General features: G+C 38.3%; 2 protein-coding genes across 2 annotated transcripts in view; both read left to right on the top strand.

The window, feature by feature from the left end:
- LOC139131075 (sortilin-related receptor-like) overlaps positions 1 to 22654 on the top strand; it is a 31551-nt gene extending 8897 nt beyond the window's left edge. Inside the window, exons 7-24 of the mRNA XM_070697024.1 lie at positions 479 to 589; positions 1225 to 1335; positions 1577 to 1684; positions 2834 to 2941; positions 3904 to 4011; positions 4367 to 4480; positions 6032 to 6142; positions 6887 to 6997; positions 8192 to 8215; positions 8733 to 8759; positions 11739 to 11765; positions 12469 to 12587; positions 12928 to 13037; positions 13328 to 13492; positions 16012 to 16198; positions 16803 to 17086; positions 18487 to 18632; positions 20773 to 22654. Of these exons, the coding sequence (XP_070553125.1) occupies positions 479 to 589; positions 1225 to 1335; positions 1577 to 1684; positions 2834 to 2941; positions 3904 to 4011; positions 4367 to 4480; positions 6032 to 6142; positions 6887 to 6997; positions 8192 to 8215; positions 8733 to 8759; positions 11739 to 11765; positions 12469 to 12587; positions 12928 to 12984 (1136 nt within the window). The 3' untranslated portion in view covers positions 12985 to 13037; positions 13328 to 13492; positions 16012 to 16198; ... (1 more) ...; positions 18487 to 18632; positions 20773 to 22654. The remainder of the gene's footprint in view (positions 1 to 478; positions 590 to 1224; positions 1336 to 1576; positions 1685 to 2833; positions 2942 to 3903; positions 4012 to 4366; positions 4481 to 6031; positions 6143 to 6886; positions 6998 to 8191; positions 8216 to 8732; positions 8760 to 11738; positions 11766 to 12468; positions 12588 to 12927; positions 13038 to 13327; positions 13493 to 16011; positions 16199 to 16802; positions 17087 to 18486; positions 18633 to 20772) is intronic.
- Positions 16044 to 20952, top strand: LOC139132113 (trypsin I-P1-like). The gene is made up of 4 exons (XM_070698504.1): positions 16044 to 16198; positions 16803 to 17086; positions 18487 to 18632; positions 20773 to 20952. The coding sequence occupies exons 1-4, from the start codon at positions 16044 to 16046 to the stop codon at positions 20950 to 20952; spliced, it is 765 nt and encodes a 254-aa protein (XP_070554605.1).
- Positions 22655 to 26345: the final 3691 nt, after the last annotated feature.

The following is a 26345-nucleotide window of genomic DNA, read 5'->3' as shown; positions in this document are numbered from 1 at the left end:
TATTAGACATTTGCTTAAGGCCGGAGGTTGTGAATTAAACAAAAGGTATCGTACATTCACGGAATCGAAGGTGTAGCAAATTGAAATGTTCTGCAGGGAAATTTTGAAATAGACTAAGTCAAAATTTTATACTATCGCATATTTGGATATGACAATACTTCATTTATTTCCGGCCCTCCTTACACTTTTATTTGTTTCACCTGTTTATTACCAAGTACTACAAACAACGTGCACCATTTCAAGTCATATAAGAACTGAATTTGATACGTTTATTTGTCAAAATGAAATTACGAGGAGGATAAAAAGAAATTTTATACCAATAAAACATAAATTGCAAACATAAATTGCAAAATGACTTAGAATGAGTTTTTCGAGATAAGTCTATTTTCTGGTACTGAATCTATGACAATTGACTTGCATTATTATGCATGAAAATGCATAAATAAAATGTTGATGCATATATTTTGTCATCTCATAGGAGGCTGCAGTTCCGGCCAGTTCCAGTGTAACAATGGCAACTGTATCTATGCTTCTTGGGAATGCGATAACTACGACGATTGTGGGGACGATTCGGATGAAGCCAACTGCGGTAGGTTTAAACGAGTCATTGAAGTAAAATAATCATCGAGGTTTTGTTAATCAAGCTTTTGTCTGTTTTGAAAGATTGACCTTGGATAGAGACCTGTCGATTATCATTTTCGTGGTCATGTTTTCATCACATCGGGAATTTAGTTACATTGACAACACAACGCTAACTATAGTATTAGACATTTGCTTAAGTCCGGAGCCGGTGAATTAAACAAAAGGTTAGATTCACGGAATTGAAGGTGTAGCAAATTGAAATGTTCTGTAGGGCAATTTTGAAATAGACAGTCAAAATTTTAAACTATCACATGTTTGGATATGACAACACTTCATTTATTTCCGGCCCTCCTTAAACTTTTATTTGTATCACCTGTTTATTACCAAGTTCTACAAACAACATGTACCATTTCGAGTGATATAAGAACAGAATTCGATACGTTTATTTGTCAAAATGAAATTACGAGGAGGATAAAACGAAATTTTATACCAATTGATAATAGAAAAATAAATTGCAAAATGACTTAGAATGAGATCATCGAGATAAGTCTATTTTCTGATACTTATTCTATGACAATTGACTTGCATTATTATGCATATAAATGCATAAAATGTTGATGCATATATTTTGTCATCTCATAGGAGGCTGTAGCGCCGGCCAGTTCCAGTGTAACAATGGCGACTGTATCTATGCTTCTTGGGAATGCGATAATTATGATGATTGTGGAGACAACTCGGATGAAGACAATTGTGGTAGGTTTAAATGATGATTGTGGAGATAACTCGGATGAAGTAAACTCTGATAGTTTTGATGATGTCTCTCTTCTCTGTAGCTATATTACGTGTCATGTGCACCGAAACAGGTGATGCATCACACTAGGTGATACGTTGATGATATACCCTTAACATATGGATCATTTTGATATACTTTGGGTCCATCGGTCAAAATCTATCGATTAAAGCACGTAACATTACTTTTCATTAATGATATTAGGCTGCAGTACCGGCCAGTTCCAGTGTAACAATGGCAACTGTATCTATGCTTCTTGGGAATGCGATAACTATGATGACTGTGGGGACAACTCGGATGAAAACAATTGTGGTAGGTTTTGATAAGTCTCTTTAGCAGTCTCCAATGAATAGATATGTTGACACTTACTCATCTGTCGATATTTTTAATGGTGAAACATATCTTTTGCCGTCGCTATTGAATTACTAATATATGGCAACTGCATTTATGATTCCTGGGAATGCGATAACTACGACGATTGTGGGGACGATTCGGATGAAGCCAACTGTGGTAGGTTTTGAGAAGTCTTCTTATACTCTACAGTTACTGGCGTGGTTGGTTGTATCAATCTTTCCAAAGTTAATGACCCTGAATGGATGGTCGTCGTTAGGCATTTTAGTGGCTACATTATGTCTTAGACCTTTGCTTGACATCGATAACATGACGGTAACATACACGTATCTCAGAACAGATGTTTATTATTGCCTGTGACTTGATGTAAAATATGCATCGGAATATTCGGACTTTCAAACTTTTACAATTATACCTTTATTTTGGTGAACCACTGGTGGAGGATCATTTTAAGGTAGTGGGGTAAATAAAGTTTTTGCTAGCTGAAATTTGCGTAAGTCAAAGTTGTATTTTTCTCCTATAGTTATACAACGATGGAGGCCATTTTCAATTTCAAGTATCGGTAAAATTCGATAATTTCTCTATTATCGAATTGAATGTCGCCGGAGAACGATTTGAAATGTTACAAAGTCTACAAATGGCGCATATTTGAAACTTCAAACAAAACTTTATCGATTATCTTCCCTCTTATAAATATCTTTGCATTACTTGTTCATAACATGAGTTACATGACAGGTGACGAAAACAGTTTGATACGTTATTTGCCACAATTAAGAGGGAAAGGATGATGAAAAACATTTTTTCAATCAAAAACATAGAGAAGTACCAAAACGAGTGGGAGTTTGTGGAGATAAATACGTTTCCTATTGCTGGTTTATGCTAACTCTCATGACAATCGTCTACATTTTACTTAGAAGAATAAAATATAAGTCGATTCGTTGCTATCATTTTAGTTGTTAAAAGGTGGATGCAAACCTTTTTCAAGCGATATGACGCTGCAGTGCTTGACAGTTCTGGAGTGACAGTGGCAACAGTATTCCTGATTCTTGAGAATGCAAACATTAATGCATATTTTTAACAGTTGGATGTAAATATTCTTTCTTTCGATAGGTTGCAGTAGCGGCCAGTTCCAGTGTAACAATGGCAACTGTATCTATGCTTATTGGGAATGCGATAACTATGATGATTGTGGAGATAACTCGGATGAAAACAATTGTGGTAGGCTTTGACAAGTCTCTTTAGCAGTCTCTGATCAACGGATATTTGACTTAAGCTGATCTGTTGATAAATTAATCGCCGGTTTATCGGCAATCTGCATACTGAAACCGTAGCATCTCCTTAAGCAGTCGAAAATCGCGTTTGGTCATTTGCATTTTCCGCATGTAGAGTACTGTTGCCGAATTTCTTGGTCAATGACCTGGTACATCGCCCCTGATCCGTTGCATCGGAATTGCAACTTTTCTTGAATCCCAGGTGGGGAAACCCTGTATTTTAGATCACAAATACAAAAGTCCTACACTCTCCATATCAGGGCGGAACTCAGATAGCGTGGGAAATCTTGTAGTATTCTCACACCCCCAACGGACTTTTAGACCTCTACGTTGTGCGGTGAACATCGTGTTCACGGCTGAGCATAACTGATCTTTTGTTTAAACGTCAGTTCTCTTTTATTTCGGCTGAAACTTGTTTCACAACTTGTGCGAACATCTCGTTTTAGCCTCGATTGGGTAGCATTGTATCGGTTGTTAAAGTGGTGATTTTTCAGGTTTTTATGGTTGTCAAGTAAGGTTTGCTCGAGCACGCCGGTCGCACTCGTCACTCGTACTCATTAGCCTACAATCTTAGTGCAACACCTCTTGTGCACACGGTCTATGTACCACATCTAGGTTTGTGGCGGTCCGGTTCATAGACATCTTGGCTCGGTTGTGCTACGATTAAGCTACCATTAACCAGGGGGAAATTTTAATTCTCTAAAAATGGAATTTTTGGCCTAATTTCAGGTAATCCGTCACAATACGGTAATATAAAGGTGTTTCAGTTGTATAATTGAAAGTTTTCACTATTATTGCCTCCTGTGTCATACTCAGAGGAAAATGAACAGTGACTGTCACTCTTTTACAGTATGAAAAAATGTCAAAATGATCCGAATGTAATTTCAAATTTTACTCCTGTGATATTAGGCTGCAGTTCCGGCCAGTTCCAGTGTAACAATGGCAACTGTATCTATGGTTCCTGGGAGTGCGATAACTATGATGATTGTGGAGATAACTCGGATGAAATCAACTGTGGTAGGTTACATATCATAATTTTTCATGTCAGCGGATATGCTACCTTTATCTATTTATCATATCTTTGGGTAGAATTCATCACTGATAGTTGAATTTGAGTCTAATATTATTATTGTCGTTCGTGTTATGTATACGATCAAAATCAATTTTACATTTCACCTTGGCACTATACACTGATATGTAATACATATGTATGAATATTAAAAAAATTACACATAACAGATTTTTAACCCAAAATAACACATAATAAAGACTCTTAAAGAGAAGAGATTATAAAGTGATAAAACAACGACCTATTTTACTAATGTTGTTTGAAAATTCTATGCAAATCTGAGTGCCAATATCTCTTCTGTAGGAGGAGGCTGTAGCGCCGGTCAGTTCCAGTGTAACAATGGCAACTGTATCTATGCTTTTTGGGAATGCGATAATTATGATGATTGTGGCGACAACTCGGATGAAGTGAACTGTGGTAAGTTTCGTTAATTATCTCAGAAGGGTGAGGAATTTTGTTTACGGAAAGCTGAATGTTCAAGTGGTCCCCGATTTTATCGATCGTGTTATGTACATGATGAAAATAAATGTTACATCTCACATAAGACATGTAAGTAATACGTGCCTAACGATTTCTCAAAAAGAAAGACATATCCATATCTATAACCATTATTATAACTTCATTTTAAGAAGCATCTGAGGTAATTCATGTAACAGTTTTCATGCAAGAACAATACTATTTTCATACTCCCTTCAAATTTCTGTTAGATACCGTGTTGAGGCCCCAGTGCCTGCTTCTTTTCACATTAATTTTTAACATGAGTTTCAAATTCAAGTAATATAGCATTACTGTACTTGCTGAGAGGTGCGTCAGCGTGAAAAACCCTGCAAAAATGTATGAACCGCGACATATGACAGCGAGTGTACAGCTGCATAACAATACCTGGACACAATATTCACGTCAAACACAGTGTAACCTATTCTAGGCTTGTTCAAAAAATTATGAGCAAACTTTAGAAGGTAATATATTTTAATAATAATAATAATAATAATAATAATAATAATAAAGTACATTTGTAATGCGCGTAATCTCTGAACAGAGCTCTAGGCACAATAGTAACAAAAATAAAAATAACAGGGGAAATGAATGAACCACCGGGACTGGAGACTAGGAAAACGAAAAAAGTTAAACTACTGTTTAAAGAGAAAAGTCTTGAGGGAACGACGGAAAGAAAGGGTAGAGCTGGAGTGGCGAAGGTCAGAAGGAAGTTTGTTCCATAATGCAGGGCCAATGTAAGAGAAAGATCTCTCGCCAAAGTCTTTGTGGAAACTCTTGGAATACTGAGAAGTCGAGAATCTGAGGAAGAACGGAGTTGTCTTTTTGGAGTGTATTGATGTAGAAGTTCAGAGAGATTAGTCCACCGAAAGATATGACAGCCACTGTAAATCTGTCTGCGGAAATTTGAATCATTGTGTTCATGCCGAAGTAAAATAACACAAAATGATTATGAAAAGTACAGCAGTAAGTTTAATATTTTAGGTAGCTATTTTATAATTATATCAGCCAATATATTTTATAATTATATCAGCCTTATATTTCTGCTGTGGAGCCACAAAGGCCCTCCTTCAAAAGGTGCGTTTCAAAGGCACCGACAGAACAATTCAATGATATCCTTTGAAGCGGAAGGTGTATAACTTCAGCGCCATTGGATCTTTATGAGTAGCTGACATACAATCGGAGCTATTTTGAATCTGAAAACTTCGATTTCTTTCTTTCTCGTAAAGATGCAAAATTGGAGATGAAAAATGTTGTTGAGATTGATTGTCTTCATATTAATAATAGCAATTGAAAAGAGACTTCAGAACCACAAAAACACTGGTTTTACGACTTGCGCCTTAAATGTTAACGTCTCTGTTCTCACTGTTTTTTACATTATGAGTAAAATGAACAATGATTTCGAGTCCTTTGAATAAATGACGTCAAACAAACTATGCAAAGCCAGGTGCCACTTTTCTCTTTTCTGTACAGGAGGTTGCAGTGCCGGCCAGTTCCAGTGTAACAATGGCAACTGTATCTATGCTTCTTGGGAATGTGATAACTATGATGACTGTGGGGACAACTCGGATGAAAACAATTGCGGTAGGTTTTTGTATCTTATCTTCATGTCAGTCTATATACTCACTGTGTTCATGCCCCCGTGGAAGAATATCTCCTTGTACCAGGGTAAAATTGATTGTGTGCCGAGACTATTATCGTCGGTTTTATGTAGTATGATGAAAATACATTTTATCTTGGCATGATACACTGATTTCTAATACATGATGCAGGGATATAGTGTTTAAAATGAAATTCAAAGAAAAAAACTGCACCAAAGATTGATGGTCTACGGTCATAAAGGCGCTCTTTAAATGACAAAACTTAAATTAGCGAGGATGTTTTGTACATCGATTGCCATTACTTGGTGTCATGTCATCGTCGAAACTGTCGATAGACACAAAAGGTGTCACTTAAAGGCAATTACAGAACAATTAACGTTATCTTGTGATGGGAAAAGTGATAACATCAGTGTCAATAGGACATTATAAACAAAGAATAAATTCTTGATTCCAAAACGTTTGTTACATTTTTGTTGTGGAGATTCAAGGAACAGGACGATGAGAAACTTTGCGATTGACCATCCTCATACTAAACTTTCGGTCATCACAATTTAAGAGGTCATAGAACCATGTCTCAGTTGTATTATATTAATTTGCCCACAGCTTTCATTACTATTGTCTCATATCATTTTCAGGAAAAGGAGCAGTGACTTTTACACTGTCGTAAGATGACGCTTAAAATGTTACAGTAATCAAAATGTGAGTCCAACTCTATGTTCTTTGACAGGAGGCTGCGGTTTTGGCCAGTTCCAGTGTAACAATGGCGACTGTATCTATGATTTCTGGGAATGCGATAACTATCCTGATTGTGGGGACAACTCCGATGAAGTTGATTGCGGTAAGTTTCGATGAGATGTCATAGTGGTCTGTAATCATCATGCAAATTGATTGACCCCTCCAGACGTTGTCGCATGGTTGGATTTCAAGGAAAATGTGTGATATTTGCGTGTAGTCATATGTACCGATGATATCATGCTTACAAGCCACATCAATTAAGGTTTGAATGTATATTATGAACGCCACTCTGTCTGCCAATTGTGTGTGGAATTCATGGTCCCATGGCCAAGGAAAGGAAGGTTTACGAAGTCGAAAAAATTGTAGGACGTATTCAATTTAGAACTCCAAGAAAAGGGAATGTAGGGAAGGATAATTTTACTACTCTTCGAAGGAAAATAATAAACCTGTGTTTATCAAAGCTTTTTGGAGTACCTGGTCATATCGTCATAAAATGTATACCATTCTAGTCGTTTGAAGAATTCTGATCTATATTTATGCCGAAAAAATAAAATACTTTTCCAACAACGACAAAATATAAATACCTGCCATATTATATCCTTTGAACAACCATTTGCAACAGTATATTTATAAAGTGCTTGTCTACTCGTTTTGTTGATTTAGTAATATATTCAGACTGTTTTCCTAGGACTGGAGAATAATATTTGAAAGTATTAAACGCTTAATTTGTTTTCGTAGTTGCACTCTCTCTTATATACGTGTGATTGCCATGGTTTTGAGGGGGATTGTGAAGACGTGATAAACACGAAATGGAATCTAAATACAGTCCGCACTCATGTGGTCTAATTGTTTGCTATCTGCCACTACCCGTCGCTGCCTGAAAGTCGTTTGCAGAAACAATCGAGCCTAATATTGAGCATAGATGCTGTGCTGCAGGTTTTATGATGTCAAAATTTAGTATTTCCATGCTTTTATATTTTACGAGAACATTTTTAAATTGACCATGACTTAAGAAAGTGTCTCAAATTATTGACATGCAAGGAACAATGCTATAATACTGTTTTATCTGCGTTGATTTGCATGCTATTTCAACATTGTGTCTGCATTGAAAATTCTTATATATGAACTGTATGTACCTTCCGTATTAACAAAGGTGTTTCAACAGCCAGTAATTAATGACTAATTGAAAGCAGGGAGTGTGTCATCAAACGTTACGTGTTTTTACTGTGTTTTCCTTTTTTGCATGCTGTTCATTAACCTTGGCTTGTCGGCTTTGATAACCTTTGACTTTAAGCAGCCACCGTTGGTCCCCCGGTTCATGGTAAGTAACGCAAAACCCAAGCGTTATGCGTAATTCTTAGCAACTATTATGAATCTATTGAAACATGTCGTCTTTCAGATGACGTAAAGAAAATGTACCAAAAAGGTCAACATCGATTTACTGACATTTTCATAATCAGTGCATGAGCATTAGAAATGCTTCTACATCTTCGCCCAGCATGAAAAATTAAATTTGAAACACAGCAAGTGGTATCATTACGTATACATAGTTTTCTTCAGAGCACTGATTGAAATGCAATCAAACCTGATTAAAGTTTGGAATGTGGTGTTGCATAAACCAAATTGGGCAAAACAGTTCCTTTCTACCGCCGTGATAGACCCGATCGGTTTTAACAGTCTGAATCGTCCATATACACGTTAACCCTAGCTTGTCAACAACTATTGATTACTGGATAATTGTGAGCAGGGACTGTGTCATCGAGTGTGACTTGTTTAAACTTTTTTGTGTGTTGTTGATTAACATTGATTTGACAATTTTGATGAAATCTGACTTTCAGCAACCACCAGTGGCCCCACAGTCCATGGTAAGTAACACATAGACTTAAGATTCTTTTTTGTGTCAGGTGATGTAAAAATTGTACCAAAAATATCGATACTGATTTACTATCATTTACAAAATCAGCACCAGAGCACTTGAGATATTTCCAGCTCTGGGCCCAGTTTGAAAAATAAAGTCTGACACTCCTTGAAACAAAGCACGTGACGTCATTATGTAGGAATGATTTTGTTTACAGCAATGATCGAAATACGATCAAACTATATTTCAAATTTTGGAATTTGGTGTCTGCATAAACCAAATAGGGTAGAAAATCCCCTTTCTACCTCCATGATAGACCCTGTCGGTATAGACTGTGTATATCGTCCATATACACATTAATAGCGTGTCAACAACTATTGATAAACGGATATTTGTCAGCAGGGATTGTGTCATCGAATATGACTTGTTTCAACTTTTGCGTGTTGTTAATTTACCTTGATTTCACAATTTTGACTTAATCTGACTTTCAGAAACTACCAACGGTCCCACAGCTTATTGACATATGCTGATTTTGTGCCGTTCATATTTTGTCAGACGCAACTTTCCATAACTGTTATGAATCTTACAAATCATCTGTTAGGTAATAGTAGAAAATGTACCAAATATATCGAAACCAATTTACAGCTATTTATAGAATCAGGACCAGGGTACTTGAAATATTTCCACCTCTGGACAAAGTTTGAAAAATTAAGTGTGAGACTCCTTGAAATAAAGCACGTGACTTTATTACGTATGCATGATTTTGTTTACAGCTCTGATCGAAATACAATCAAACTTTATTTCAAAGTTTGGAACGTGGTGTCTGCCAGTGCATAACCCAAATAGGGTAGAAAAGCCACTTCCTACTTGCGTAATAGACCCTACTGGTATAGACTGTGTACATCATTCAAATACGCATGAACCCTAGAGTGTGTCAACAACTATTGATTAGTGGATAATTGTGAGCAGGAATTGTGTCATCGAGTGTGACTTGTTTAAACTTTTTTGCGTGTTGTTGATTAACATTGATATGACAATTTTAATTAAATCTGACTTTCAGCAACCACCAGTGTCCCCACAGTTCATGGTAAGTAACACAGAGACTTAATTAAGGTTTTGTATGCCGTTCATATTTTGTAAGATGTAAGTTCCCTGACTATTGTGAATCTGTTCTTACGATTCATCTTTCAGGTGATGTAAAAAATGTACCAAAAATATCGATACTGATTTATTATCATTTACAAAATCAGGACCAGAGAACTTGAGATATTTCCAGCTCTAGACTCAGTTTGAAAAATAAAGTCTGACACACCTTGAAACAAAGCACTGACGTCATTACGTATGAATGATTTTGTTTACAGCACTGATCGAAATAAAAACAAACTATATTTCAAATTTTGGAATGGGGTGTCTGCATAAACCAAATAGGGTAGAAAAGCCTCTTTCTACCTCCGTTATAGACCCTGCCGGTATAGACTGTGTACATCGCAATTGTCATATTGATAAACGGATATTTGTCAGCAGGGATAGTGTCATCGCATATGACTTGTTTCGACTTTTTGCGTGTTGTTAATTTTCCTTGATTTCGCAATTTTAACTGAATCTGACTTTCAGCATCTACCAACGGTCCCACAGCTGATAACACGATTGGAACTGATTTCGGATAATTGGATGGTGAAATAATGTATCTTTGATCTGCAAATGTAGGCTTATCTGCTTCACTTTTTAAGTTACACACTTGTTTTTATATGTAATTTGTAATATTGCAACAATAAGTTAATGAGCACCTCACACTTTTGAGAAATTTTAAAAATATGAAAATCCAATTATCCCAAATTAGTTCCAATCGTGTTTTATGGTAAGTAACACATTGACATATGCTGATTTTGTGCCGTTCATATTTTGTCAGACGCAATTTTCCATAACTGTTATGGATATTACAAATCATCTGTTAGGTGATAGTAGAAAATGTACCAAATATATCGAAACCAATTTACAGCTATTTATAGAATCAGGACCAGGGTACTTGAAATATTACCACCTCTGGAGCAAGTTTGAAAAATTAAATCTGAGACTCCCTGAAACAAAGCCCGTGACATTATTACGAATGCATGATTTTGTTTATAGCACTGATCGAAATACAATCAAACTTTATTTCAAAGTTGGGAACGTGGTGTCTGCATAAACCAAATGGGTAGAAAAGCCCCTTCCTACTTGCATGATAGACCCTACTGGTATAGACTTTGTACATCATTCATATATGCATGAACCCTAGAGTGTGTCAACAACTATTGATTAGTGGATAATTGTGAGCAGGAATTGTGTCATCGAGTGTGACTTGTTTAAACTTTTTTGTGTGTCGTTGATTAACCTTGATATGACAATTTTAATTAAATTTGACTTTCAGCAACCACCAGTGCCCCGACAGTTCATGGTAAGTAACACATAGACTTACGCTTATTTTTTGTGCCTTTCATATTTTGTCAGATATAAGTTTCCTTGACTATTGTGAATCTGTTCTTACGAGTCGTCTGTCAGGTGATGTAAAAAATGTACCAAAAATATCGATACTGATTTACTATCATTTACAAAATCAGGACCAGAGCACTTGAGATATTTCCAGCTCTGGACCCAGTTTGAAAAATAAAGTCTGACACTCCTTGAAACAGAGCACGTGATGTCATTGCGTATGACTGGTTTTTTTACAGCAATGATCGAAATACGATCAAACTATATTTCAAATTTTGGAACGTGGTGTCTGCATAAACCAAATAGGGTAGAAAATCCCCTTTCTACCTCCATGATAGACCCTGTCGGTATAGACTGTGTACATCGTCCATATACACATTAACCCTAGCTTGTCAACAACTATTGATAAATGGATATTTGTCAGCAGGGACTGTGTCATCGCATATGACTTGTGTTAACTTTTTGCGTGTTGTTAATTAATTTTGATTTCACAATTTTGACTCAATCTGTCTTTCAGCAACTACCAACGGCCCCACAGCTTATGGTAAGTAACACATTGACATATGCTGATTTTTGTGCCGTTCATATTTTGTCAGACGCAATTTTCCATGACTATTATGAATCTGTTCTTACACGTCATCTGTTAGGTGATAGTAGAAAATGTACCAAACAAATCGATACTAATTTACTGTCATTTACAGAATCAAGACTAGGGCACTTGAGATATTTCTAACTCTGGACCCAGTTTGAAAAATTATGTCTGACATTCCTTGAAACAAAGCACGTGACGTTATTACGAATGCATGATTTTGTTTACAGCACTGATCGAAATACAATCAAACTTTATCTCAAAGTTTTGAACGTGGTGTCTGCCATTGCATAACAGTTTTCCAAACCACAGGGTGCAGCAGCCATTTTAAATTTTAAAAATCGGTAAATTCTAAGTACTTTGTTTCCCTCTAATACCGATTTTGTTTCGCGTGTTGATCCCCCATTAAAGAGAATTAGTTTGGTGTTTCATCGAGGAATGTTTGAGTGAAAGAAATTTACAACTTCCAGTTTCGAGGCGCGCACTGCCTTCATGACATTATGCTGAACTGTGTCACTTGTTGAAAGATTACAAATCCTGAATTCCATGACTCTTTGTCAGCTGACAAATATAGAAAAGAAGTTATCAAAGACACGAATCACAATTGTCCACCAGCTCCCTCCATGCACTCAGTAAGCTTTGCATTCGTCGCTTTCAGTCACTTTAGTCCCCTGTGAGTTTCAATGTAATGATGGATGGTGTATTTCCTCGGCTTGGTTGTGTGATAACTTTCATGACTGTACAGGAGGGGAAGACGAAGAGGCGTGTGATACCCGAGTGAGTTCATTCATTTGTCTATACGTTCTTCGTGAAATGACCAGATTTTAAAATCTATCAGTGCTGAACAAGTCTACAATGATACCAGAGACCTTTTGAACCTTAATCAAAAGAAGATACTGCTTTACAGTGTCAGCAATTTACCCTAAATACGTTATAGTAACATATTCTGAAACTGAAAGTCGTGTGCAAAAGACACCTGAAGAACCATCGGCAGCAATGCTGTCTTTATTTATTTATAGTGAGGCAGACGTACGGAAATGTAGTAAATTAGGTCTTTGATCACGTAATTGTGTTGTACATGTGTGTTTGCCATCTACGTACTATTCTGATGTTACAGCATGCAGAGTCGACCAATATACATGTTCAGACGGAACGTGTTACCAGGATCATTTGAATGTGACGGTTACGACGACTGCCTCGACGGCGCCGATGAAAGAAACTGTCAGGGTGAGTCGACACTCATATCGGCCCAAAAAGGTTTGAACAGAATCTCTCTCTCTCTCTCTCTCTCTCTCTCTCTCTCTCCTCTCTCTCTCTCTCTCTCTCTCTCTCTCTCTCTCTCTGGCTCTTAGAAGAGTTGATGGCGTGATCATATTATTCTTATCAATGTTTTCCAAATTTGCGGAATTTTACACAGATCATATGTCTCTAGCTTTTACTTGACGATGCATTATTTCGAGTAAAGGCCCATGTACGTGCTTCACGTAAAGTTGTTGTTGTTTTTTCCTATCCAATAGGCGACAGTTGGTCAGAATGGAGCGAGTGGGGACAGTGCAACGTCAACTGTGGCACAGGCGAGCAGTCACGCTCTCGTCATTGCCTGAACAGTGACGGTGAAGGGTGCACCGGAGACGCGACGGAGTATAGACTTTGTCATTTCCCAAGATGTTATCCTGAAGCCGGTAAGAGACTCAATTTGAGGCATTTTAGATATGCTACTCAGTTTTAGATCAGTGCAATCATGAGTTCGATGTTACAGCTATTGCACAATTTCTTATCTTGACCACAGAGTAACATTTAAGGCGTGAAGCGTTTACGTAAGCAATCCATGTTTGCCTCGCCTCACGAAGCTCTTGGCTCTCTTTTCCGAAGAGTACCGACCATGCACCCTTCGGTAATTTTCGGATTTTCACCAATTGTTAAGCGAAAGTATGTTCGACAAAGTTTGTGTTGTTGTTGTCGTGTGGTGCTGATTAGAATTGATGTACTGGCGAAAACGGGAGTGTTTTGAGCTTCAGGAAAGTGGGTTTTACCGTTTTAAAAATTCCTCTCATATTTTTATGAATATATAATGAGTGTGTTTGAACCAAATTTGAAAGTCTTTTATCGATACTGTCTGGTTTTACTCAATGGTTTACGGTCAGTCATACCGTCTTTTACACGTGCGTCAGGAAAGGACATGTTTATGAAACTGCTGGCGTGTTATATTTTCATTGGCGTGAAGCAGTGTTTCTGGCCTGAGAGCTCACAAAGTAACTATGGTTGCTACGCGACTGGCAGTACGATGCCATCTCGTCGTATGTTTCGCATAATCTCGTGTAATTATCAACCACAAACAAAGCCTCCAAAAAGCTTAACACCTTTGAAGCTCATTTTAATATGAAAAGCCAATAGTCTACCGAGACGACCATGGAACAAAAGGCATGCAAGTGTTGCCACTCTGTCTATGTTACTCTGTGTCTTGACGTATTCATCTGTCCCTGTGTATAGTTGACAGCCCGTGTGCTTGGTTTATGGCATTGGGCATCTCTCAAGTACATCATTAATGCGTACATTGTATCTGCTTGCCACAAAGGATTTTCAAGCATTCCTTCTACAACTAAGAGAAAATCTCGAGAACAGTCTTAGAGATCACTAAATACGAAATACACCAGTGTGTGACCCGCGAGAACAGTCTTAGAGATCACTAAATACGAAATACACCAGTGTGTGACATCAGCCGAGGGCCAACTGAGAAAGTAATGTGTACACGATATCTGATTGTCATAGTCACCTCTGTGGGTCGGTGACCCCGTGTCGGGCTAGACGCTGTGCAAATGTTACCAGAAAATCACATCAAAACTTCGGGGGAATTGCCTTGCCTTTTAGGGTAAAACACACGCCTGATAAGTCTTGCGTAGCAACTTAGCTCGACCGTCCAATTAGTCTTGCTCTTAAGACCTTGTCGCTCCATCCGGGTTGATGGCCCTGGTATCCAGGAACGAAGTTAAGTTCAATGTCGCTCCGCTCTCTATCCCTGCCGCCAGTGCGAGCGACGCATTTTGCCGTGGCGTTGGCGTAGGCGAAATGTCGAGGTCTGAAAATTAAGAGAACCATCTGTTGGTATCGATATACCCTCGCGACATTGAAGAAAATTTAAAAGTACAAGTGCATTTGTTCACATACTGCATGGGCAATTTATAATAATAATGACAATGGAGTGCAATAAATTATTGAAAAAAATATTTCAAAATAAAGGCCCGCCCCTTAGGGGTTCAAATGTTAAAGACACAGCAAAATTGCTATTCTTCGATGTACAGGAAAAGTCACAATACTACAGTATAAACGTGCACGGAAAACCACTTTTCTGTCTTTGTTGCAACCACACCTCTGACATTGCTCACAGGGACAACAAGACTGGTGTTTTTAGATTCAAAACTTGTACTAATTGGATACTGCTGATTATCTCTGACCATTTCAATAACTCAGTGGATAAAATATTAAATAGTCTGCACTTGTAACACAGTCTTCAACGTTCAAAAAATACAGTTGACATACGGTGTAATATCTATGTAAGATCTTGAGAACTTCTTGCTTTCAATCTTTTCGGCGTATGTAACATCAAGACAGTGATCTCAGGAAGCCTCGAATGAACTACTCACTGTGGCTACCTCTATCTTCAGAGTCAAGTAGGTATTAGTGATGAATAAAATCTTTCGTTTCAGGGGCATCAACAAATGTTATAGCAAAAAAGATCTTCGTAAACGATTTCTTGAATTGGCCACCGAGCATAGGATAGGGAATCTAATACCTTCATTAAAAAGAGCAACTTGGAAAGGACAGATTTCTGAAATTCGGTTGTTTCAGGGGTTCGCCCTGAGAGAAGGCAGCATTAACTGGCAGAGAAATGGTGGTTTGGCGCCTTGTGATGGGAATAGGACAGTGCCGTGGAGCTAGCAGATAGTTTTAAGTTTAAGATGGGAACAAGGATAAAAAGGGTTCCTACTAAGAAGGAGGGGAAGATATGAAAATCTTTTAGAAAGGGCATTCGGAACAGCTTTTCCTTTCCCCACCGAATCTTATTTTGTTCAAAATATTTTTGGCATAATTTCACGTTTAGGAAGATCTCTTTCGACATCGGCTGTAAGACAACCTTTGTCGCATTCACGTGAACTTCCGTAAACTAGTGTTGAAACATGACGATCATTAATTTCGGTTGCAGGAAGTGGTTGTGGTACACGCAAGATCCAACCGATGCCTCGTATCGTAGGGGGTGAGAACGCGCTGCCAGGGGAGTGGCCATGGCAGGCCATGTTGTTCTACATCCCAGGAAATAGCGTCTATTGCGGAGGGACACTCATCGGGCCGAGGCATGTTATATCAGCTGCACACTGCTTTGAAGGCACCGAGTAAGTGCTAAACACTGACTTCTTTTGGCATTTGAGACTTAAGGTAGAGTGTGCACCTCAAGCACAGCTATCCGGACTCTCAAATTTTTACAACATTTTTGTGATTCTTGGGGGCTCATTTTGAAGCTCATTGGGTGAGTAAACTTCCCACCGTCTTCGTTTTGCGAAACTGGAAAACTAATTTTTCCCAAAAGAGTTAACAAGGGGATAGCGGTCACTTTGAAATCAAAATATCGGTAATTTGTTTCAGATCTGTAGTACTGAAATGTGCTTTTGTTCTTGATTTTGTAAGGGTTTGTGCAAAAGTATAACGGTATTCCTGTCTCGAGGTGCATGCTATCTTTAAATTGCGATCATTGAACTTTCCTGCCACGGCAGGGGACACCTGTAGACTAGAGACAGGCGGGGGCATGAGCCAGCCAATGACTAAGTTGTTAAAAAGAATGCCCAAGGATGTACGGGCAGACAATAAGTGAGCAGAGAGAGGACATGAGAATGTAAAATCTCCAATTACCAATGATATGTAACCTCCCGAGCCTTTAAACTGTTTACACTAAACAGTTTGAGAAGTGTTGATGGGTAAATCTTAAACTCTTGTTCGTAGATTTTCCAATAAACAGAACTGGAAAGTGATACTCGGAAAATACCTATATGATCGCTACGAAGTGGACTCAACAGAGGAACCCGTAGAGTTCAATATCGTGACATTGACCATGCACGAGAACTACAACGTGGGAATAGAACTGGATAATGATATTGCGTTACTGGAAATCGACGGCCAAGCGCCCGTCAACGATTATATCAATGAAGCGTGCCTGGACACCAATGGAACAGCACACTTCAACGAAAGCTCGTACTGTTTCGTCACAGGTTGGGGTTCTTTGTCTGGTAAGGCGTTTTCTGATTGCATACTGAAAGATCTCCCATAAATAAGTAGTTTGAAAAGTGCATCGTCGAAGGGAAAGTTTTTCAACCATCGCATTTAACGGTGTTTAGAAGTCAAATACCTTTGTTAGACCTTAAAGGTACTTTTGAATGATGCCAAACTCACGTTAACAGCAAGTTTCGATGACAGTGACTGCAGGCTGCTTATGTATGCAATTGAGACATATTCCGACTTGTCTGCTGTGTTTGTCACTGTTGACATCGTCAACCTCGCCTCTCCGTTAATTGGAAAAGCCCATCTGATGTGGTGTTTAAAAGAGTTATTTTGTATCAGATGCATAGTACAATTATAACACCCCCTTGAGGGACTAAAGGCTCATAAACTGCAATATTTTGCATTCGTTTCACGATTTTACTTTCGAATCAAAATTACGTCAAGTGCTATTTATAGTAAACCGAAACTGGATGCACAGGTTTAAACAAGATGAGCACGTGTCACGTATATATAGACGCCTGCATCGATCCAATATGGCCGCTTAGGTACAAATTTATACAAGAAGTGAATACGTCGTTTGTACGCATTTGAATCTTCATAGAAAAAACATGAAGTCATTCGTTGAAACATGGCATCGATTGCTTTCCATTCACATGTTCCTTTTTTTTTATTCATGACGTGTTTTTGTTTTTTAAATTGACGGGAAGTTTGTAATGAAATGATAACTCTTTAACTTACAATGCTCATTTCGTCACAAGCGAACGATGCTGTTATCGTCACGGATATTTCGTTTCAGAGGTAGAACTCAAAGAATTCTAGGAGAATTGCAAGTTATCATGACATTGACAATATTTTCTTTAAAGATATGCAGTTCAAGGCCCCTTAATCGAAGCGGATGAGTAGACTTACAACCTTTTTGCCATTTACTTGTGCCTGTAGTCGTTTTCATGGTGGTAACGTTTACATGCGTTTTAAGAGCGCAATTTCTTTAAATTGTTACAATTATCTCCATGAATCCAATCTCGTTTTACCATTCGTTCTACCAAACATCGATTTTGGAATGAATCTGAGCACGTGCATTGCGGCCCCTTTGAAAGTTCATGCATTATAATACATATTAGCCAGGAAGAGCAAATTGAAAGACTTCTATTCAATTCTTAGTCAACTGAGCTTATTATGAAACTAATATTAACGTATGTATCGAATAAAAACAGGAGAAAGTGATCGAACAGTTCGCTCATCTCGGTTACCCAGACTGCATTGCGGAGCTCTCATCTGGCCGTGTGTTGGAGCAGCCGGATGAGAGCCCCGTAGTGCAGTCCGGCAGTCTGGGTAACCGAGACTATCAGTTCTCCGCCGTTTCTCTGCAGACTTGTACGTACTCATCGATTGTCTAACAACTTTACAGGTAATGTGGCTACCTACGCCGATGTCCTACAAGAAGCTCTGGTTCCTCTACTACCATTCGACCTCTGCAACCATTCCTACAGCGGTGGGCTGTCTGACAATATGATGTGTGCCGGTTACTTTAGCGGCGGTATCGACGCCTGTCAGGTGCGGCTCGTCAAATATCCATCAACACGATAACTTGAAAAGTGATTTTTCGCCCTCGACCTTGTGGTCACGCCAACACCGACGGGTATGTTGATTTCAAAGCGGGCATTTGATGGACATTGAGCTACTGAATCGTATTCAGGCTGTAGAAAAATTCAAATTTATCTTTTCTGATGTTGATAACAATAAGTTGCAGTAGCTCGAATATTTGTATGTTCACGACGAGGTTTTACGGTGGCCCAATACTACGTGTTCTTCGTATGTAGTAATTTCTCCCCGACTTAGAATTTCTCTCCGACTTACGTGTCAGCATTCAATGTTAGCGTCGCATTCAATTGTTTCTCTCCGACATATGTGTTCGCATTTAATGTCTGCGTCACAGTCAATTTTTTCTCTCCGACATATGTGTTCGCAGTCAATTGTTTCTCTCCGAGGTATGTGTCCGCGTTCAATGTCCGCGTCGCATTCAATTGTTTCTCTCTGACATATGTGTCCGCATTCAAAGTCTGCGTCACAGTCAATTGTTTCTCTCCGAGAGAGAAACAATTGAATGCGACGCTAACTTTGAATGCGGACACGTAAGTCGGAGAGAAATTCTAAGTCGGGGAGAAATTACTACATACGAAGAACACGTAGTTTTGGGCTACCGTAAGATTTGATAATTTGCAGGCGACCACCACTTCAGAAAGAAGGCACCTTTTTGAGACTGCAGACAGGTTCATCATATATGTACTCTTCAATGTAAAAAAGCTAAGAATTCCTTTCATCCCCTTATTATATTACCAAGGAGATATTTGCTATTTAATGTACATTCGTAGATTCTGGGTGATATTCTTGATCGTGGCAACAATTTTCTAGCGTAAATGTATCACCATACATTTAAATCCGCTTGCATACTGCGTCGAACTAAAACGAGGTTGAGTACGGTTGTTACTGTAAATGACGTCACAGTGTCTATCCTTCACTTGGTATCCTCAAATATGCGTGAATGGCATCCTAGTTTTGAGTTGTTAAGAATTGATTTGCCGAAGATATGTTGATAACTCATTTGCCGTAGATATGAGGCGAACAAAATGAATGATTTCAAACATCGGCAAGAGTCGCTTTATACAAACGTTTTTGCTACCCCTTGTCCGTTGTATGTGATTTGCAGACATCGCTTCCTTGAAGATCATTTACTTCGATGGCACGACTCTACAGGCCTGGGTGTGCATTTGATCCTCTGAAATTTGAACCTGAAATACTTACAGATATTATTATATCATTCCAATAAGCCTATTTGAGCCCCTAAAGTGCAATGATTTTGCGTCTGACAATGGCAGGGTCGCAATCAAGCAGTTTGACCTAGTTTTAAAATAATTCAATTTGTTGTAAGGTTTTCTTGTGATCGCCCCGCAGCTGTGCCTCACTTTAATAAACCGCCACTTCAGCGACGTGATACTGGGATTCCCAAATCCGTTCCTCAATATTTGCCGAAATCTTGGCATGTATACCGGCGTTGTCACTGAAAAGTGAGCGAGAACTAAACTACAGGTTCCAAGTCGGGGTGTTTGTGCAATGATTGCAAATAGAATTTATAACAGTTTAATTTACTGAGCTCGACTTATGCTCCGAGGAGGGGACATATTCATAGAGTTAGCTAATATAACACTGGTTTCACCCATGGTCGTCCCTTAAGTTGGATGACATAAATTGTCATTAAAGTATCTAGTCCCACGCATGCTATAATTAGAAATTTTGGCACCGTCGCGTAAGATATCGCGAAGAGAGTAACTGTCATACATTAATTTGTTTCTAGTAAAGGATATTAGTCCCTCCATCACGTTATAGAGTGGCTGTGTTTTGAAGTAGTAAAGTTAGTTGTTCTTACATGTCTCCATTTCTAAACGATTGTCCCTGCTTGATAATGTAACCTCAAAAGAGAAAATTTTAAATACGAGGGAATTCGAATTGTTGATGCCTGATTAGTGTGGCTTGTTTACTCCATCTTGTTTACTCCATCAGACTGAAAGGGCGCTCTCTACGCTCCCCTGTAAGAGGGGTAGGAGCGCAGAGAGCGCCCTCGAGCGACGGATCATTCAGTCTATTACTCCACCTGCCTTTTCATAAACATTAACGCACCTTTTTTTCTAACTCGTAGGGTGATTCCGGTGGTCCCCTGGTCTGCATGCACGGTTCGTCACAAGAGGACCCGGGTCGATGGTATCTGGTTGGCGTTGTCAGCTGGGGCATCGATTGTGCCGCGGAGGGGTATCCTGGAGTCTATACGGTCGTGAAAAATTATTTCGACTGGATCAGAACCCATGGTGGAATTCCTTGAGTTCATTTCGGGGAACCTGTGCTCCAAATCCTTTAACATTGAACAATTTCGACGCCTGAGTAACCATTTCATTTTCCAAGATATATTTTTTATTGCCATGCAATGCTTATTTTATGGATCAGGCCCAAAGAAAAAAAATTGTGTGGTTCCGATAACAAGCTTTTTAAATATAGGGTAAGTAGGTAGGAAAAAATTGTTCACCATTTTTTTTATTACAAAATAAAATCAGTAATAATTGCAAGTAAGTTGCACATATTCAATTTTCCCCATATGGAAATGATCTTGAAAACACATTGTATTTGGTACCGCGTGCAGAATAGCTCGCCATGTCACGTCCCTGACGAGAACAGGCTGTTGAAGGCTTGGTTTCCTTGATAGAGGTTTCACTAAGTTTTGAAGTAGGGGACCAAAATAAAAAACGTAGGTGGCATGCAGCTGCGTAGCAGCTGCCAAGACGGCGTAGCGGTCGTCGGGGTGGGGCCGCAAAATGGGGTCCTTCTCCTGGCAGGGATGGGTGGGTCCAAAGGCCTGAAACCCTGGGAAATTGGCTAAAAATTAACTTTTTACAGCTCAATTAATACACTTTTATTACTTCTGGAAAGTCCTTGAAAATTACAATCTACTGATGCAAACTCGTGTAAAATTGATCTAGTGGAGTTTGTTTAGCAATAAATGTAGAGTCACCTTTCTTAGCTAAACCAAATAACGTGTTGTGTAAGTATAGTTGACACTCCTGGAAAATGTCATTTTTTCACAACAAATACTTCTGAAAAATTGCTTACGATATTCCCCAGAGGTCATGGAAATCACTTAACTTACCATAATTTGTCTCAAACGTGTACCCCACGATTGATCGAAAATCGAGAATCCCTGTTGTTGTGTCTGTTTTTCCTTGGTACGCTTGATTAACCCGAGATCGTAGAGCTAAGCTTGGCCTTACGACCGCTTCTTACCATTTTATATTGACCCTTTTGAATAGAGCTTTAAGGATGGGAAGGGGTAGTCTACACGTTTTCATTGGCGGATAGAGAGGTTACCTCATAGCTAGCAATTCCAGTAGCTAATAGAATCGGCAGTTGTAATTCATTACTTTTTTATTCAGGCTTGACATACATGCTATAAGGTGATGATCGTAGTCCATCGTCTACTAAATTTTGTTTCACATTAAACCCGCTGAATAATTTGATTACACAGCTTGTGATACATGTCTGAACCATTTCAGAAGATGAAAAATATTTTACTGTGAAATGGTATCGATTTTCTTAAAGAGTCGCCGGCGAAATGAGAGATACCTGTCAATTTCGCTGGCTGATGGCTCTTAATGAAATCCCTGCTTGAACGATGACATCATATCGCTTCATCTCTCGTGAGCTTTTACTCTTTTCAAAGGAATTTTCTGAAAATTATCGCGGCAAGTACAATTTGTATTACTTCCGTGTTGACGGACCCATAGAAAGTTTATTAGATTCGGGGGTTTTAAATAATGTAGGTCGGTTTAACGGAACCACACATTTTTTTCATTGGCCTTACTATAATTTAGATTTATTGGGGAGATAAATGTCCCTTCGGTCGGGTGTGTCTTGCTGTCGACTTACACTTTCACAATTTAACAACATGAATTTTTTTATAATAGAATTATTAAAAGTAAGCGGACGAGAATGAGATTTCCGGAATTAAAGACACATAATCTAAGGTTTTCAAAGACGTGTAGTCTCCTTCCTCAGATGCATGGGTGGAATGAACAATTGAAGCGGAATTAAAGAGTACAGCACGCAGCAGGCTGTACGCTTTCATTTCGAAAATCTCCAAATGCGAGTTCGGTTACTGTGTTGCAGTACGCATTTGTCGAGCTTTTGAGCGTTGTATTGCTGTCCAAACATTTTAACTTTCAGTAATCGTACAACCAAGGTACACAACCACGTCAGGGACTATCCAAAACCCTGAGTATAGGAAAGACATATCTACGTTCAGCAAAACAAGTGTAATTATATGCGTTCGTCTGTAAATGTTACGTTTTTGAAAGGAACAGAAACAAATCCACATCCAATTAGAATAATATAAGCAAATTATTTAACACTATCCGAATGGCAGAGTCATTTCAGTTTACAGGATCGGAACTAATTTGGGATAATATTAATTGGATCTTCATATTTTTCAAATTTCTCAAAAATGCTAGGTGTCATATAGCTGAATGGTGCAATATTACAAATCACTCATAAAAACAAGTGTATAACTTGAAAAGAAAAAGCAGATAAGGTTACATTTGTAGATTGAACAGACATTACATCACATCCAATAATCCAAAATTAGTTCTAACGATGTTAGTTGTACAGTCGTGATCTTGTGCACCATACTCTACTTGTTGATTTCTATGATCAAACGACACACGTTCATTAGTGTAAATTATGGTTAAGTTGTTTTCTTTGAATAAAAACGTCTGTTTGTAAAATAGACTCCAATAAACTCAAGCGACTGATGAAAAAACCTCTCAGGGTGACGAAACGAAAGCGTCAAGGACCAATTTTGTCTCAGACATAATCGATTCGGCTTCGTCTCGCCATAGAGCTAAAAATAGCACACTCACAACATTAATTGCCAAAACACTATCTACAATAAAACACAAATAAGCAACATACAAAACGGCACAGAAAACAACACACGCCAAAACAATCAGCGATATACAAAGCACATAAAAACTAAACACAATCGGAGTAGTTCGTATGTGTAGCCACTTTCCCTTATTTTACTTTCAGACGTCATCACTGAATAGATCTGACGCAGACACTATATGGTTGCACGTACACCACAGTCTGATTAGAGAAAACTATTGCTATTGCCGGTTGTTTTAGTCATACATGTAAGATACGTATGAAAACGTTTCTTTTCATACACTTTCATTCACGCTGTATTACGCGATCACGTATTTGGTTCTATCAAGATTTTTTCAAAAAGACGCTTGTTTGAAGTATGTTTTCCAAAACAGGTATATGTTCGCAACATTTTATGTTCATTATTTTGTTATCTTATTCAGAGTTGTCAGATATAATATGAAGGTGGCATATAACCATGAATGTGTTTGAACTTCATACACTTATCTTTTGGTGAAAATATAACATTGTTTTGAGTCATACGAGTCGTGTTGTTTTCCCCATTACACATGTGGTTAACAAAATCCTCACCGTAATTGTTCCCACAAAAACGCTAACACTTCGTCCTAAGCGATTCATGATATCGGATGCCCATACCAGATAGCAAAGTTAGAAAGGAAAAATAGAGTACTCTTTAGTTGGTGAACAAAATAACATTCGAGGTCACGACGTTCATGTACAGAAGCTGTCTGAGGAAAGTAACAGAAAAAAAACCCGAAACGTCACATCAACGAACCCTCTTTGATCCAATTTCGAGGCATCTATAAAGAGAGACAGCTTTGTAGGTTGCAGTGTGAGCTGTCGTTAAAAAAACTGCCAGCCTGTTCTTTGTATTACAGGCGGCATTATGGCATAGCGAATAGACAGTAGCTTTGCGTTGCAATTGTCTCTAATACATCTTCTCTGGAGATCACGCGTTGGTATTTGTTAAGTATGCATGTTATCCCTCCGTGAAAAAGAGTCATAGGGTAAAGTCGGGGAGCTAAATGGCGAAAACAAGAGCAAAATAAATTGTGAGCAAGGTCGAAAATTTCCACCGCAAGACATTAAACACTTGTGAAAAAACCTAAAAATGTTCTTTTTCCACTAATCTTCAAGAGGAACGCGGAGATAAAAATTAACTGAAATTGATTAATAGGAAATATAATCGCTGCCCTATACTATTACGGGGAAATGACAGAAAAAAGCGAAACGTCAAATCAAGGACAAGAATCGAAGCCTCTTTTTGTTCTTATTTTCAGGCATCTATAAAGAGCGACTGCTTTGTAGCTTACAATGTGAGCTGTCGAAAAGAAAACTGCCCGTCTATTCTTTGTATTACAGGCGGTATTATGGCATAGCCGATAGAGTGTAGCTTAGCCTTATCTTTAATACATCTCCAATGGAGATCACGCGCCAGTAGTGTCAATATACGTTATTCCTCTGTTAAAAGAATCATCGGGTAAGTCGGAGAGCTGAATTGCGTAAACAAGATCAAAATGCATTGTGAGCTAGCTCCAAATTTATACCGCAAGAAATTAAACACTTTTATATAACAACAAAAGTTCTTTTTCTACTTCAAGGAGAGCGCAGTGATAGAAACTAACTGAAATCGACAATAAAAGGTGTAAACTTTTCAATACTAAAAAGGTTCGCTGCTATATATTAATAAATATAAGGCAAAAGTTGCATCAAATCATACCAAAATTCACGATTTTGATCTAATACACTTGTAGCTCGCCAATTTGCATGACGCCGACCCCTCGCCTGTCAGAATCCTACACAGCCAAATGTTATCGGAAAACTCAATGAGGGTTGTCGTTTTGGTAACGAAACAAAACACAGAATCTCCTCCGGTAAACGAAAACGTACCTTCTTATTTCGACATACAAAAGGGTCAAAATTAAAAAGAAACTTGTGTAATCGATGGTGGGAATCCAGGCTCAAGAATGGACAAACCAGATTTATTCATGTCATTAACCGATTGTAAAGAAAAGGACTGCAGTTCAACGTCTTGGAGTGACCAAATATGAACTGAAAATCCTCACGTGTTTCAGTGTATATTGCACTTGTCTCTGAACCTTTGCCACGTGTTTGCAGCTTCACTGAGTGTTATGATCAACATCATGAACAACATTTACCACTGATTATTCAAAGGTCATAAAGTATACAAATATGTTATAAGCTGAAATGAAAATACTAAAGTTTTTGACTGATGTCATATTATCACCATCTTTTATAGCATGTGTAATTGCCTTTGGTCAAGCCACATGCCAAATTTTAAAAGTTCATTAGATAATAATAATAATAATAATAATAATAATAATAATAATTATTATTATTATTATTATATATAATCCCATGGTATTTTTCTCTGTTTGACGTCATCGTATACGAGTGTTTTTTGCGGAGCCGTACAACTTCGAAGGGATTATATATTTATCACATGAACAGTCTTCTTATCCATCAACTTGTCCAGCCGGTAGGCTACTGTGAATAGACAAGCGCTGAGAGCAAGTTAAGTAGGGAAGTTGCATGTTTTCCCGTCAAAGTGACACTTGCAAAAGTTATTACTTTTTCGAAGTAGTTGGTTGAGCAGTTCTACTGACCTACTGATATGCTTTCTGACAAAGGTGATAGAAATTTTTGTCGATGACCTGTGCAATTTATATTTTTGCAGATTTTCATTTCTCCCATGCTTTCGCATTATACAATTGGCTGGAAAAAATTCTAATTAGTAAACAAGGCTGTGTCCTGCTTCTCACA

This window comes from Ptychodera flava, chromosome 4, assembly GCF_041260155.1.
Source record: "Ptychodera flava strain L36383 chromosome 4, AS_Pfla_20210202, whole genome shotgun sequence".
Classification (NCBI taxonomy): domain Eukaryota; kingdom Metazoa; phylum Hemichordata; class Enteropneusta; family Ptychoderidae; genus Ptychodera; species Ptychodera flava.
Note: the sequence above shows the minus strand (reverse complement) of the source record. Positions and strands in the feature narration are given on the sequence as shown.